General features: G+C 44.5%; 1 protein-coding gene across 3 annotated transcripts in view; it reads left to right on the plus strand.

Moving 5' to 3' along the window:
- The window catches only part of TTI1 (TELO2 interacting protein 1), a 43,207-nt gene that overhangs the window by 12,960 nt on the left and 15,550 nt on the right, over positions 1 to 14,697 (plus strand). For all 3 annotated transcript variants that reach the window (XM_068524514.1, XM_068524515.1, XM_068524516.1), the window contains 4 exons: positions 1,281 to 3,623; positions 7,891 to 8,100; positions 11,015 to 11,163; positions 14,133 to 14,273. In XM_068524514.1, coding sequence (XP_068380615.1) covers positions 1,322 to 3,623; positions 7,891 to 8,100; positions 11,015 to 11,163; positions 14,133 to 14,273 — 2,802 coding nt within the window. In that variant the 5' untranslated portion in view covers positions 1,281 to 1,321. The remainder of the gene's footprint in view (positions 1 to 1,280; positions 3,624 to 7,890; positions 8,101 to 11,014; positions 11,164 to 14,132; positions 14,274 to 14,697) is intronic.

A 14,697-nucleotide genomic window follows, 5' to 3' on the forward strand; every position in this document is an offset into this window, starting at 1 on the left:
GAGCTGAGACAGAGAGAGAGAAAGAGAGAGAGAGAGAGAGGGAGACACCACCAGACTAGGTGATCTCTAAGCCTCCATCCAGTGCCAGCATTTTACAGTTGTGCACGTTTAATGGTCCCCAGCTTCAACTCAGTCCTCAGTACCCTTGGGCCACACTTTTGTGTCTTCCCAGCATGCTCTGCTTCCCCAAAGGAATATTTGAGAATTTTATTTCTCTCCTCAAGCCCTCTGTTTACCCGCCTCTAATTCGCTATCAGTCCATGACTTTGCATTTCCCCTCACAGAGAAAAGAGCCTCTTCTCTGTGAGGGGAAATGCAAAGTCATGGGCTGATAGCCCATGTGTAAAGTCGCTCAGCTCCTTCACTTACCTATAAACCTGTCTCCTTTCACTGCCTGCCTGCCATCCACCTCTCCATCCTGCTCAAATCTCTCTTCTCCCGTGGTCTCTGTGGTAGTGTGCGCTCCTGGTTTTCCCATTTCTCTGGCCACTCCCTTTCATTTTGTTTTGCTTTCAGTCTCACCCAGCTCTGAGTCTTCTCCTGTATTACTGGCTGCCAGGGGGTCTTTCCAATGCATAAAGTTGTTCCTATCACCCTCTGCTTGAAATCTCTCCATGACAAGAACAGGCAAAATTAGTCCAGGCTGATAAAAGTCAGAGTAATGGTTACCTCTGGGCAGGGGAAATAGGAATTGATTGCAAAGGGGCATGAGGGAGCCTTCCAGGGTGCTGGAAATATTATATATCTTATTTTGGGTAGTGGATCTATGGGTCTCTGCGTACATTAAAATTCACTGAGCTGTTATGTTAAGACTAGTGCCTTTCGCTCTATGTATATTATACCTCAGGTTAAAAAAGACAAAACCTTCAGTGGCTCTCCATCACTACCACAGGTTAAAATCCCTACTCCTTAGAATAGCCCACAGGTTCCAATTCACTCCTCCCTTGAGTCTTGGCTCAAGCATCTTCCTCCTGTGAAACCCACCCTGGTTTTCTGAGTGTTATGACGCATACGTCTTCTACACTCATGTAGGACCATAAGCACAGGCCTAGCCTAATTCTTAAGAGACAGTGTTGTAACTGTACATCTGCTTCCCTCCCTGGACTGGGAGCTCCCTAAGACTAGGAACCGGCTCTTTTCCGTTCCATCGCTCCCCTAGCACCGCGTGGAGTGACTGGTACATAAGCCCCCACTGAATGTCTATTGAATGAATGAGTGCAAGTTCACTTTGTATTTGCTTTGAGCTTGGCCTTCTTTACTGAAAAGTCTTCTCCCTCCAGCCTGCAGGGTGTTTCCTCAGAGAGAGGAAGCCTGTTGCACAATGGCGGTTTTTGATACTCCAGAGGAGGCCTTTGGCGTCTTGCGGCCCATCTGTGTTCAGCTCACAAAGACCCAGACAGTGGAGAATGTGGAGCGTCTGCAGGCACAGTTACAAGTTGTGAGTGACTCTGCCCTTCAGGAACTTCAGCAGTACATCCTCTTCCCTTTGCGATTTACCCTGAAGACCCCGGGCCCCAAAAGAGAGCACTTGATCCAGAGTGTAGTGGAATGCATCACCCTCGTCCTCTCTTCAACGTGTGTGAAGGAACAAGAACTTCTCCAGGAACTCTTTTCGGAACTCTCTGCTTGCCTGTATTCACCCAACTCCCAGAAACCTGCCGCTGCGTCAGAGGAGTTGAAATTGGCTGTGATCCAGGGCCTCAGTGCATTAATGCACTCGGCTTATGGGGACATCATTCTGACTATTTATGAGCCCTCCATTCTGCCTCGTTTAGGATTTGCTGTGTCTTTACTGTTAGGCCTAGCAGAACAGGAGAAATCAAAACAAATTAAAATGGCTGCCTTAAAATGTTTACAGGTTCTACTCTTTCAATGTGAGTGTCAAGACCATCCAAGGTCCTTGGATGAACTTGAGCAAAAGCAGCTGGGGGATTTGTTTGCTTCTTTTTTACCTGGCCTCTCAACTACACTGACCAGGGTCATCACAGGAGACTTCAAACAAGGGCACAGCATTGTCGTGTCTTCCCTAAAGGTCTTTTACAAAACAGTGAGCTTCATTATGGCTGATGAACAGCTCAGAAGAGTCTCAGAGGTCCGAGCAAAGCCTGCCGTGGAGCACAGAGTAGCGGAGCTGTTGGTTCACAGGGAAGCCAATTGGGTAAAAAATACCGGCGACAGGTTGACTGTCCTTATTAAAAAGATAATTGAGTGCGTTTCAGTTTACCCACACTGGAAGGTGAGGCTGGAACTGATAGACTTTGTCGAGGCCCTTCTCTTGAAGTGCAGTCAGTCACTGGTCGAATCAGCTGGTCCCCTTCTGAAGGCTCTGGTGAGTCTGGTAAATGATGAGAGTCCTGACGTCCAAGCCCAATGCAATAAAATTCTGAGACGTTTTGCAGATGAGAAAGTAGTGGTGGGCAGCAGAGCCTTTGCTGACATCTTGTCAGAAAACCTGCACTCCCTTGCCACGTCCCTTCCCCGCCTGATGAACTCCCAAGACGATCAGGGCAGATTCTCTACTCTCTCCTTGTTACTCGGGTACCTGAAACTCTTGGGCCCCAAAGTGAACTTTGTCCTCAACTCTGTGGCCCATCTCCAGCGCCTTTCCAAAGCGCTTATCCAAGTTCTAGAATTAGACGTGACCGACATCAAAATCGTTGAAGAGCGGCATTGGAACTCTGAGCATCTGAGCACTTCTCCAGAGACTTCAGCCTCGCGGCCATGGGCTCAAATGCAGAGGAGATATTTCCGCTTCTTCACTGACGAGAGGGTTTTCCTGCTCTTGAGGCAGGTTTGTCAGCTTCTTGGTTTCTATGGGAACCTCTACTTGCTCGTGGATCACTTTATGGAACTGTACCACGAGTCTGTGGTTTACCGGAAGCAGGCCGCCATGATCCTTAATGAACTGGTTGTAGGGGCTGCTGGGTTAGGGGTAGAGAATCTTCATGAAAAACACATTAAAACAAACCCAGAGGAACTGAGGGAGATCGTGACATCAATACTTGAAGAATACACAAGCCAAGAAAACTGGTATTTGGTCACTTGCCTGGAAGCTGAAGAAGTGGGAGAGGAGCTGACGATGATGCGGTCAGGCCTTCAGGCCCTCGCATCTGGTGCACACACCTGCCAGGCTACCTCTCCTCCCACCTTCTCAAAGCCAAGTCCCACAATCTGCTCCATGAACAGCAACATCTGGCAAATATGCATCCAGTTGGAAGGGATTGGCCACTTTGCACACGCACTAGGGATAGACTTCCGTTTGCTCTTGATGTCAGCCCTCTATCCAGTCCTGGAGAAAGCTGGAGACCAAACCCTGCTTATCAGTCAGGCGGCCATCAGTGCCATGATGGACATTTGCCAGGCTTGTGGCTACGACTCCCTGCAGCAGCTGATCAATCAGAATTCAGACTATTTGGTAAATGGGATCTCTTTAAATCTGCGTCATCTGTCTCTCCACCCGCATACCCCGAAGGTCTTGGAAGTCATGCTACAGAACTCAGATGCTAGCCTGCTCCCTTTGGTGGCAGATGTGGTTCAAGACGTCTTGACTACCCTGGACCAATTTTATGATAAGAGAACAACTTCCTTTGTCAGTGTACTGCATGCCCTGCTGGCAGCATTAGGTACATTGAGAGCCCTTTTTAAATGCTGATTGGAGGGAAGGACTAGTATCCTTGTTCGCCTAACTGTTTTTTTCTTTGTTTGGGGTTATGCTGTGGAGGACGTTATTTGAATAGGTGTCTGTCTGGTCCCACATGTTACGGTAGAGTTCCATTGCTTATGTTTTTATACTTTTAATAATCTCTACCATCTATTGAACCCCTGCTCTGTCCCAGGGACATAAACCCTGCAGACTAAATGTAAACATTATTTTTATTTTGCAGGTAAGGAAAACTAAGGCTCAGTGAGCTCTTACTTAGCCAAGGTTACACAGTTAATAAGGAGGAAAGTCAGGATTTATGACAATTTTGTTCTTTTCAATATACCGGACCGCTTCTGACAATATTTAGAGTTAGCAGTATCTATGCTAATGGAGAACAGGACTAACGTCAATTATTCAGTCCACAGATAATCTAGAACAGTACTGTCCAATAGAACTTTCTGTGATGATGGAACTGTTCTCTATCTGTTCTGTCCAATACAATAACTACATGTGGCTAGTGCAGCTGAGGAACTGAATTTTTTATTTTTATTTAAATAGCCACATGTAGCTAGCTAGTGACTGCCATGTTGGACAGAGCAGGTCTAGAAACTTTCTTTTAACCTTTTAATTGTATGAGGTGGTTTGAATTTCTCTACTTCCCTTTTACCCTATGAGGTGATTTGAATTTCTCTACTTCCCTTTCACCCTGTTGGGTGTCTGTTGGAGGTGTTACCCACCATTAAAATGGCAAAGTTTTGGACTATAAGAAAGAGAATCCCTCCACTGGATAGTCAATCTTCGAATGAAAAAAAAAAAAAAAAAAAAAATATATATATATATATATATATATGAGCTATATACATGAGTTCCTTTTATCCAAAGAGCATACCTCCAGTATTTATTTCAGTACTTCTAATAGCCACCAAAGTAGGTGGAAAGGTCGCTGACCTCATTTTGTCAGCTGAAAAAGCTAAGACCATGTAAGAAAGTTTCTCAAGGAAGGTGACTGAACAGGGACGGTCCTCTGCCCTGTAGCTGATACCACTTCCAGTGTTCATTCATTCATTCATGAACGTTCACATGCAGTGTACATGTTCTTTTATTCATTCATTCAGTAAAGATTACCTGCCATATGTTAGACACTGCTAAGTAATCAGGATTCAGCAGTGAACAAGATGAATAAACTCAAGGAGCTTTCCTGCTACCGCAAGAGAGTAACAGGACAGTAGCAGAGTGGTCAGGGGACTTGATCATGGCACTTCCTCCCTGAGGAAACGGCATTAGAGCTGAGACCTGAAGGCTGAGAAGGGCCCATCAGTACATATGGAGCTGTCACATCCTTTTTATGGTTTTTAAGAACATTCAGGCAAAGGGAACAGCAGGTGCAAAGGCCTGGAGGGAAGAAAGGGCTTGGGGTCTTTGGAGAATGGAGAAGAGATCATTGTGGAGACAGTGACACAAGATGAAATTGGAAGGATGGGTGAGGATGAATCCCACGGGGCCTTGTAGACCAAGGGAAGGAGTGGGGGTTGTATTTTGCAACCACTCGGAAGCCTGTTTGCTGGACTAGTCACTGGGATGGCAATGGTGACCAAGGAGAACATGGAAACACTCCTAAGACTGGCTTACTGCTTATAGGTTTTAGACTATGAGTGGCTTCCATGGCCCAAATATACCCCAGGCTTCCACCCTTAGTGTTTTGAGGAACTCTACTACATGTCAGTTTGAGTTTTAAAAAATATATTAACAAAAGGCCTATTAAATATATCCTTTCAGAAGATATCTCCATTTGGGCCATGAAAATTGAATTGCCTTGGATTGCCAGTGTCTTTGGTCATCTCTAAAGAGGAATCCTGTGTAGCACCTTTTCTCTAAATTGCAGAGAGGAAAATGAGGATGGTTAAGCTTGACTTGAGAGCATCCTAGGGAAAGCAGCAAAAGTGGGGATAGCTTTTCTGAAAGTTTTGAAATAACCCAGACTACACTTGCATTTTGAATGGTAAGCAGGACTGTGGAGAGTGGATCAGTCCCACACAAATCAAAGTAGCACTGTCTGCTGGCGTTTCCTCTTGTCATTCGAATTGTCTAACTGATGGTCACTCTTTTAAGATGGGGGTGGAAGTGTGGTCTCAGAGAACTTCCAAAAGGTTTTAAAAGAACCCAGTATGTCTTTTAGGAAATTGAGTTACCACATACACAGTGTTTCACAGGCATTGGCTAAAAAAGCATTAGGTTCCGCAGTGAAGGCAAGAACCGTCAGTTAAATTACTGCTTAGCACCAACTACTGATTCACTGATTATTCATAACAACAAAAAAATTGGGTAGCTTTGAAAATGAGAAAGCATCCATACCACATACCTCAGCACTCGGAGATCGTGCCACATCCACACGTACAAGGCCGTGTTTTGCTGGCCACATAATGTTCTATTGTGTGGCTGTACCATAATTTAAGCAGTCCTTTCTTGGTGGACATTTTGGTTGTTTCCAGTCTTTTGCCCCCTCCACCCCCAAAATGCTGCAGTGTACCCTCTGTAGGTCATTTTGGACATGTCTGAGTATACCAGTAGAGTATATTCCTAAGACAGTTGCTGGCTTAGAGGGTATTACATTTAAATCTGTGATAGAGAAAGAGTTTCAAATTGCTCCGTAAGGAGGTTGCACCAATTTAAACTCCCATCAGCAATGTAAGAGAGTGCCAATTTTGCCACCCCCTCACCCACGCTGTATATTACCTAGCTTTTTGATCTTTGCTAATCCAGTAGGAGAAAAAGTGCACCTTATTATAGTTTAATTTGCATTAAGAGTGAGGTCGAGCTGCTTTTCACATGTTTAAAAGCCATTTGTGAGCAAAGACTTCTTAATGTCTGGCACTAGCCTTAAATCTAGAAAATAATCTTTGCAGCATGTCTGCTTTTAGCAGTGTAAATGCTGGGCCCTGGCTTTAACCCATTGGGAATGCAGTCCCTCAGAGTACATTGAGGACAGATTTATGTCTGGGCACTGAAGAAATGGCATAATCGATCCCTTCATGTAGGAACCTCCAGGTACTGGACCAAAGGCTCTCACGTCCAGCATTTGCTCTCTGCTGCTCCCAGTTGCCTGGCCCTGGCGTAGCCCATCTGCTGTTGCTGTGGCTCTGTGCAGATGCTCCTTGATAGAAGAGAGATTAGCAGGTGCTAAAGGTCATCAGAGATTTCTCCCCTGCTGTCTGCAAAAGGAGGGCAGAAATTCAGGCCATAGGGTTTTCTTGTTGATTCATTCTTTAAGTATTAAGAGCCTTTTTTGAAATGAAGCCCGGGGGGACCCCAGTATACAAAAAGAGTTCAAATCAGAGCAGGGCTGGTGAAAGAAGGCATAGAAACCCTGTTCCCACCCTTTAAACTGCTGTCTCTGGGTGCCCTCCCTGTTGTGACCCTGAGACATTTCTGCAGAGCCCTAGGGCTCCTCAAGACACAGTTTGAAAACCACTGGTTCTGTAATGTAAGGCTTATTCTGCGGTGACACGTCAGAAGTATTGGAGCATCACTAAAAAAGGAAAAGCTTCGGAGAGAAAATGCCAGCCTTCTGAAGCATTTTATATCAAATACCTATGTGAGACTGTGTCCGTTCTCAAGGCTCTGCAGAGCCTCTCTTCCGCTAATGAGCAGTGTATCCTGCACTCAGAATTTTGTCACTGGTAGCTTTCCTCCAGTCTAGCATATTTATTCATTCAGCATATATTTTGAGCACCCACTCCATGCTGGGCATATTGGCTTTCCAGTGGTGATCAATGGAACACAGTGTCTAATGGGAGATTCAGACACTAAACAATACATACAAAGTAAATACAGTAATTACAAATTACTGATGAGTTGAAAGAAAAGAACATGGTGCTGTATAGAAGACCTAAGTTAGATTGGCGGGGCGGGGGGGATCAAGGGATGGCTTTACTAGGCAACGTATATTTGTATTGAAACATGAAAAGTGATTTGGAATTAACCAGATGTTACATAGGAGGTTAAAGTATTCCAGATAGTAAGAACAGCATGTGCAAAGGTTCTAAGGCAGGAGGATACCTGGCGCATTGGAGGAACCAGAAGATGGTCGGTGAACAGGCAGCTGGGAGTGGTTAGCAGAGGAGGTTGGAGAGACAGGTAGGGACTGGATCCTGTGGGCACCATGCAGGCCATGGCAGCTTATTCTACTTAGAAAGTACTAATGCCTGTTGTCAATGACCAAGGTGATCATTATAACACTTTATTTATAGCCCAGTGGTTCCCAGACACAGGTCATCTCGGGCAACTCCAAGAGCAAAGTGTAGGGGAAGAGGGAAGTCATTTGAGCCAAAGACCAGCAAGTCTTGAGAAAGGACTTGAGAATACCACAACAGCCGAAGACATTGAACAGTTTGTGCTGAACTACCTCAAGGAAAAGGATGTAGCAGATGGAAATGTCTCGGATTTTGATAATGAAGAAGGTAATTATTTATTTTGGCCTCAGCTGTTTTTTACTTTTGGAAGCAGATTATTATAAAAACAATGAAACATCATGATAGAAAGTTTGGAAATAAGAAAGGTCAAATAACCCCACCATGCTAACGTAAGCATTCTCACTTTGTTTGTAGTCTTTTTCCATCCTTTTCTATTGCAAACCTGTTTTTGTTTGGTTGCAGCCACAGTTTAAATGCATTATACCCTTTTTGCATTTAGTTATATAATAAGGAACTCTTCATGTTGCTATGGGGTTTTCATAATTAATGTTTTAATAGCTGCCACTAAGTATACATTCCCCTTGGGAAATTTAGGTTGCTTCTAGCTTTTCACTCTAATAAACAGTGCTGCAGTGCATGATTCTATGCACGTGACCTTTTCCTTCTTTTTGCATATTTCTGTATAAATCTCAGAAGTGGGATTTCTAGGTCAAGGATATGAACATCATGTTATGCTTGCCAAATTGTCTTTCAGAAAGGTTGTGGCAATTTACGCCTTCTCTTCTGCAGTTCAGGATTAATGCTGGTTTCACCACAAGCTTGCCAACATTGACTATTACCAATTTTACTTCTTGCTAAATTAAAATGGTTCTCGTTATTTTACTTTGCATTTCTTTGATTGCTAGAAAGGTTGAACATCTTTCTATATGCATCTTTCCTAACAATTTTTTCTTATGCCCATTATCTTTTCATATGCTTTGTCCATTTATTTTATTTATTGGTAGGAGTAGATTCCACTGTTTTTCTTACCAATTTATATGATAAAGGAGAAGGGCGTTCAGGCTAGTTGAAGCTCTGGCCTATTGTTTTATTCACAAGCTCAATCTGGAGCTTCAGGTCACGGAAGGATTAATAAATTATTAGAATCTCCTCTGCAAATATAAAATGCCAAGTCATAATGAGCTTGGTGGTCTCAGAACTATCCTAAATCAAACTGAGTCCCAAATTAGTTTGTTAGGTTGGAATAGAGCAGATTTCTTTCTTTTTTTTCTTTTTTTTTTGGCACTCTACTCTGAGACTCTGGTGAACTGAAGCCAGTACCTCCAGGATATCAGGAAATAGTAGTTCAATGCAACTAACTGCAACAAATTCCTTCTAAATAGCAGGGAAGCATCACAAGGCCCAAATAATGATTTATACAAGGTTGAGTTGTTATTCTCCCCAAGAACAGAATTTTCTAATCAGAAATCTATCAGGCTTTTTCTTCTCAGTTTTGTTTCTTGAGCCAACCCAATCCTTCTTGTAAACTGCAGCCCTTGCTCAAGCCTAGAAACCGTGAAGAAGAGGCATCTTGATCCCTCGTAATCCAGATTTGCCATTCTTGTTTGAAATTCTAGCATTGTCACTGAATCCATTCTTTCACGATTAGGATCTTCTGGTTCTAGTTGATGTTCGCTAGGAGCAGACTGAATGAATCAAATCTTTCTTCCAATAGCAAAAATCCACATCCCTCAGATAACATTTCACAGTAGGTGAATTTCAAACAACAAATCCTCCTCTAGAAAGAAAAGCACAGCCTTATCATTCTTATAATTATCATTCATCAGGTACACACCACACACCTGGCATTATAAGGAATGTTTGGATTGATGTTGGTTTGACATGGGTTTTTTGTTTTAACCACAGTAAGAGCACCTTGTATATCTGAGGTCCCTTCCTCCAAGAAATCCAAGCATTCTACAAACGCATTTTCATCTATCTTTTCAGCGTCTGTTAGAGACAGGTGTGGACTCTACTGTAAGATTCTGTTTTACCAGCAGAGGAAACGGAAATGGCAGAAAGTTAGGGGAGCAATGCTTAGCTCAGTGTAAATGAGCACAGCTGGTATTGAGGGTGTGGGGAGACTGGAGGCTATAAGCAGATAGAGGAAAACCTTCAGGGGAGGAATTTTGGCCAGGGTTTCATGCAACTCTCAAGTCTTTTTGTTGTTTTAATTTACAAACTTACACCTATCTCATGCAATGCAGCACTCCAGGCAATGAAAAAAATGATAATAGCTGGTGACATTCATCTCATTTAACTCTCTCAACAAGCAGATGAGGTATACATGCTTTATCCCTTTTTTTCAAATGAGGTGACGTGGGATGAGAGGAGTTGCTAAAAGATGTGGAGGCAAGACTTTGGTCCTCTGACCAAACCCCATCCCTGTATATTGCACCAGGCTGCCCTAGTGTTGTCCCTCATACCAAGATGTGTAAGGCTTCATCTTGGCCCTCAGAAGATCTTACAGGCTGGTAGAGAAGACAGACATGTACCCCCTTTAGTCAAAAGATAAACCAAAAGGAAAGGAAAGAGAGTAAAGGGCCAGAGGCCAGCCAGGAAACTGCCAGCCTTGGGGCTCCAAATTAGAACCTTGCCCTCTTATGTTTTTATTTTAAATATTTATTAATGGCAACTTAGGAAAGACTACAGATATAGGGAAAAAATAAAAATCATCCATTAACTCATGACCCCGTCTCTGTTAATATTTTGAACTTCCTCCTGTCTTTGTATAAAACTTTATATAATAGTGCTCACACTGTGTATGCAATTTCATATCCTGCCTTTCTCTTTTTAACACAATGTTATTTCATAAGCATTTTCCCTTGTCATTAAAGCCCTTGGTAAACGCAAATTTTCAGGCCCTCATAATGTGCCATTCACTGTGTGGATATACCATAGTTTATATAACCGTACCCCCTTGAGTGGACATGGAAGGTTTTCCCCCAGTTTTTAGCTGTTACAGGTAATGCGTTGGTGAATATCTTGACTCATAGCTTGACCCAAATTGTACATGGTTTCCTTGAGATCAGTTCCTAGACATTTTCCCTTGTAAGTCTTACTCCTGATCTGAAGGTGGGAGATCAAGTTGGGGTGGGTCATCTCTCGTAAAACACTGCCCCCAGTTACGCTCTTTTTCCAGAGGAGCAGTCAGACCCTCCCGAAGTGGATGAGAACGACACTGATCCCGGTGTGCCGCCACCACTGCCAGTGCAGATCCAAATAGCCACGGACGTGATGGAGCGCTGCATCCACTTGATGTCAGACAAAAGTCTGAAAATCCGCTTGAAGGTCAGTGTGCGGCCCTTTCCCTGCATTCACAGAGCTGCGGGACTGAGGTTTGGTCTGTTGGCAGTGACTACGTGGATGAGCAAGGAGCCCCCCCTTATCTCCCAGTGCATGTGCAGTGGCCGAGAGAAGGCATCAGGAGGAATTTATCTGTGGGATGTCAGTCTTACGTCTTTCTGTATCAGCCCAGAGGCCAAAAGGGATCTGAGTCCCCTTGGTAGAATTAAAAACCACAAAGTTTTGGAGCGTTATTGCATCTCCAAGGGGGAAAAAGTCATATGATTTGGAAAGGATGTCACTTTCTGAGCTGACTTAATGTGGGACACAGGTTTTAATATTTTGAGGTGGTCATTCGTCCAAGCCTGACGCTAGCCCTTGTCTCTGTTTCTGTTTCCATTTTCATCCTAGGCCTGGCACCAACACTTTTCTTAATCTTACATCCTTGTTTGCTAGCAGTTTCCCAAGCAGCCTCCCCATCAGCAAAGACTTAAACTATACAGTAGTGACTCCGATAACAGGACAGTGGGGCGGGGTGGGCATGGGGGACACAGCTTTCAGAATCACCTGGGGGCAGAGCTTACACCCAAAGGAAAGCACAGCCTGACCCATTCCTCCCTACCCCCAAACAGGAGTGAGAAACAGCCGCCTCCGTGCATTACTGATAGTGATGAGAGCACTTTGCCCTGGTCATGGGTGCTGGGCTGGGAAACCCTGACCCACAGATTACCTCACTCAGCATCTGGGTTTTGTGGAATTTGTTTAGTCTTCCCAGAGATTCTTCTTAGCATTGTCGGTTTTTCCACTCAGGAGGCACTCTTCAGGAGCCTTTTGTTGGTGGTGTCTGGCTGATACATTAGTAAAGTGTCTCCCCTCTTCTGGAGGCTTTGTAGCAGCGTATGTACACTGTAGCTATTGAGAGCATCAGCACTGCACACCCGAGTTCCAGGCCTGGCTCTGCCCCTCGCTAGCCATGCCACCTGGAGTACGTCAGTTCACCTTTTTGAGCATCAGCTTCTTTATCTGTAAAATGAAAATGATGGTACCTACCTCACTGGGTCATTGACTATAAATATAAAACAGTTAGCATCAGGCATAGCATATACACTCATTCACTTATTCGCTTATTCACTAAATGCTTATTGAAGACTGCTATAGGTCAGGCAGAGGGTATATAGAAAGAAACGAAGCAGACATGATCCCTGTCTTCATGGAACTTCCTATCTCTCGAGGGGAAAGGGGTGATACACAAATACATATACGTGGAGGAAATGCTATGAAGGTAATAAGAAGGTTCTGTGATAGAAAATTCACCCATGTAGTAAACACATTTTGGGAACCTACTCTACCAAACCCTGTTGAATAAGAGGGAGCTACATTCTGATTTAAACCAGTTGTCGGGTGATAATGTTTAAGTAGAGACTTAAAGGCTGAGAAGGAGCCAGCCCTGCAGGGGCAAACGGAGGGGGAAGAATATTCCAGGCAGAAGGGGAATGATTCACTGAAGTATGATGTAACTTACCCAGTTAGTGACAGAACTCAAATCCAAAGCCAGTCAGCGATACCAAAGCCATTTCCACCATACTACTCTGCTCTCCTGAGGTTTCTCTTATTCCCCTGCCTCACTATTCAGCCCTCAAGGGCAGGGCCTGTTTTGTTCTTTGTTTCTGTTCCAGTCTCCATGTGACCAGCACACAGTAGTCATCAAATAAGGGTTTACTGCAGACCTCACTCTGTCTTCCTGACTCAGACGTGTACCTTCCCCTGCTCTGGGAAGGCTGGCCCATCTGTGCGGGAGGGAAGCCTGCACTTGGTTATCATGGTGACACTGAGCAGGTTGTCCGTCTTCAGTGAGCTTTGAGACATGAGAGATCAGGAAACAGATTCTCAGGGAAGGTAAAAACCCCAATTTACATCTAGTCTACCCCAGACCTTTCTTCTGAGATTGACCTGTGTCCCAGCTGCCTACTTGACCTCTCCATTTAGAGGTACAGAACTTGATCTCACCCACCCTCCCAGTTTCCTCCTCCTCCTTTGTTCCTATCTCATTAAGCTGCACCTGCATCTATTCAGTTGCTAAGCCTGAACCCAAGCAGCTCTTTTTGATACCTCTCTTCATCTCCCCAGGAGCGAGTCCTTCAGCAATTTAAGCCATTTCGTCTCCAAAACAGATCTCAAACCCTTCACTTCTCTGCCTCGGCCACAACCATGTAGCCGCGTAACTCCCCGCCTCCCACGTGGACGTGTGCCGTGGCTCCCTCAAGGGCCTCCTCACTTCTTCTCACTCCCACTTCAAGTCCCTTCTCCACTCAGCAGCCAGAGTGACCTTTTAAAAACATGAATTGTATCATAGCACGTGCCTGAACATTTCCATGGCTCCCCACCGCATTTAATACAAAATTAAAAAGTCTTAATGTGACGTCTTCGAGGTCCAGCCCCATCTTACCCCTCCTCTGTCATGCTTCACACTACCCTGCTTTAGTTTTCTAAGCACTGCAAGCTCTCCCTCCTCTGGGTCTTCCTCGTTACTGTTTGCAGTTCTAGGAACACTCTTCCACTCTTGATGTGACTAGCTCCTCCTCATCCTTTATGCCTCCTTATAGAAGTCACTTCCTCAGAGAAGCCCTCCCAACAGTTTGTATGGTGTAGATCCCTCCCTTTAGTGCCTTTGCATTTCCCCCTTGACTTTCCTTCCTTGTACTTGTCACAATTGGTAATCATTCATCCCGTTATTTCGGTGTTATCCGAAGTCTTTCCGCAGTTGACCATAAGCCAAGGAAAGGAAACATAAGTATTTTGTCCCTGTGTGCCCCCCACCCAGTACCTAGCCAGTGTTTGGCATGTAGTCAGGACTCGTAAATATTTCCTTGGCTCATGATTTTCGAAGTTTCACTCTTTTAAAATGGTGACTTGATCCCAGGTATTTGGTTTCAAGCCTTTACTATCTGCTGAGATACTGTCCTCTTTTCTTGCAGGTTTTGGATGTGCTGGATCTATGTGTGGTTGTTCTGCAGTCCCACAAGAACCAGCTCCTTCCCTTGGCTCATAGGGCGTGGCCCTCACTCGTGCACCGACTCACAAATGATGACCCCCTGGCAGTGCTCAGAGCCTTCAAGGTACTGCACTGATGCCCCACCGCCATCAGTCATGGGGATGGAGGGAAGTGAGCACGGAGCTCAGTGGTGTCTTTTGGGGGTAGTTCTCTTTTTATCCAATTGTGACCTACTATACCTTGAAGAAAGTATATAGGCAAATAAAAGCACAAAGAAGAAAATAAAGTCAGTTCCCTTTTGAATTTGAAGCAGAGAGAACTAGTAGATGAAAAGGGCCACCAGTATTCATTGAGCACCTCTTCTGTGCCAGGCAGCATGCTTGGCACTTCACACATGAGCTCATCTCCGTACAACAACCTTGTAAGGAAGATACTAGTATCCCCATTTTTGACAGAGGAGGAAACAAGCCCAGAAAGTTAAGGAACTTTCTCAAGATCACACAGCTAGGAAGTGATAGTACCTGAATCTGAGTTCATGCCCATGTTCT

Source organism: Eschrichtius robustus, chromosome 16 (assembly GCF_028021215.1).
Source record: "Eschrichtius robustus isolate mEscRob2 chromosome 16, mEscRob2.pri, whole genome shotgun sequence".
NCBI lineage: Eukaryota > Metazoa > Chordata > Mammalia > Artiodactyla > Eschrichtiidae > Eschrichtius > Eschrichtius robustus.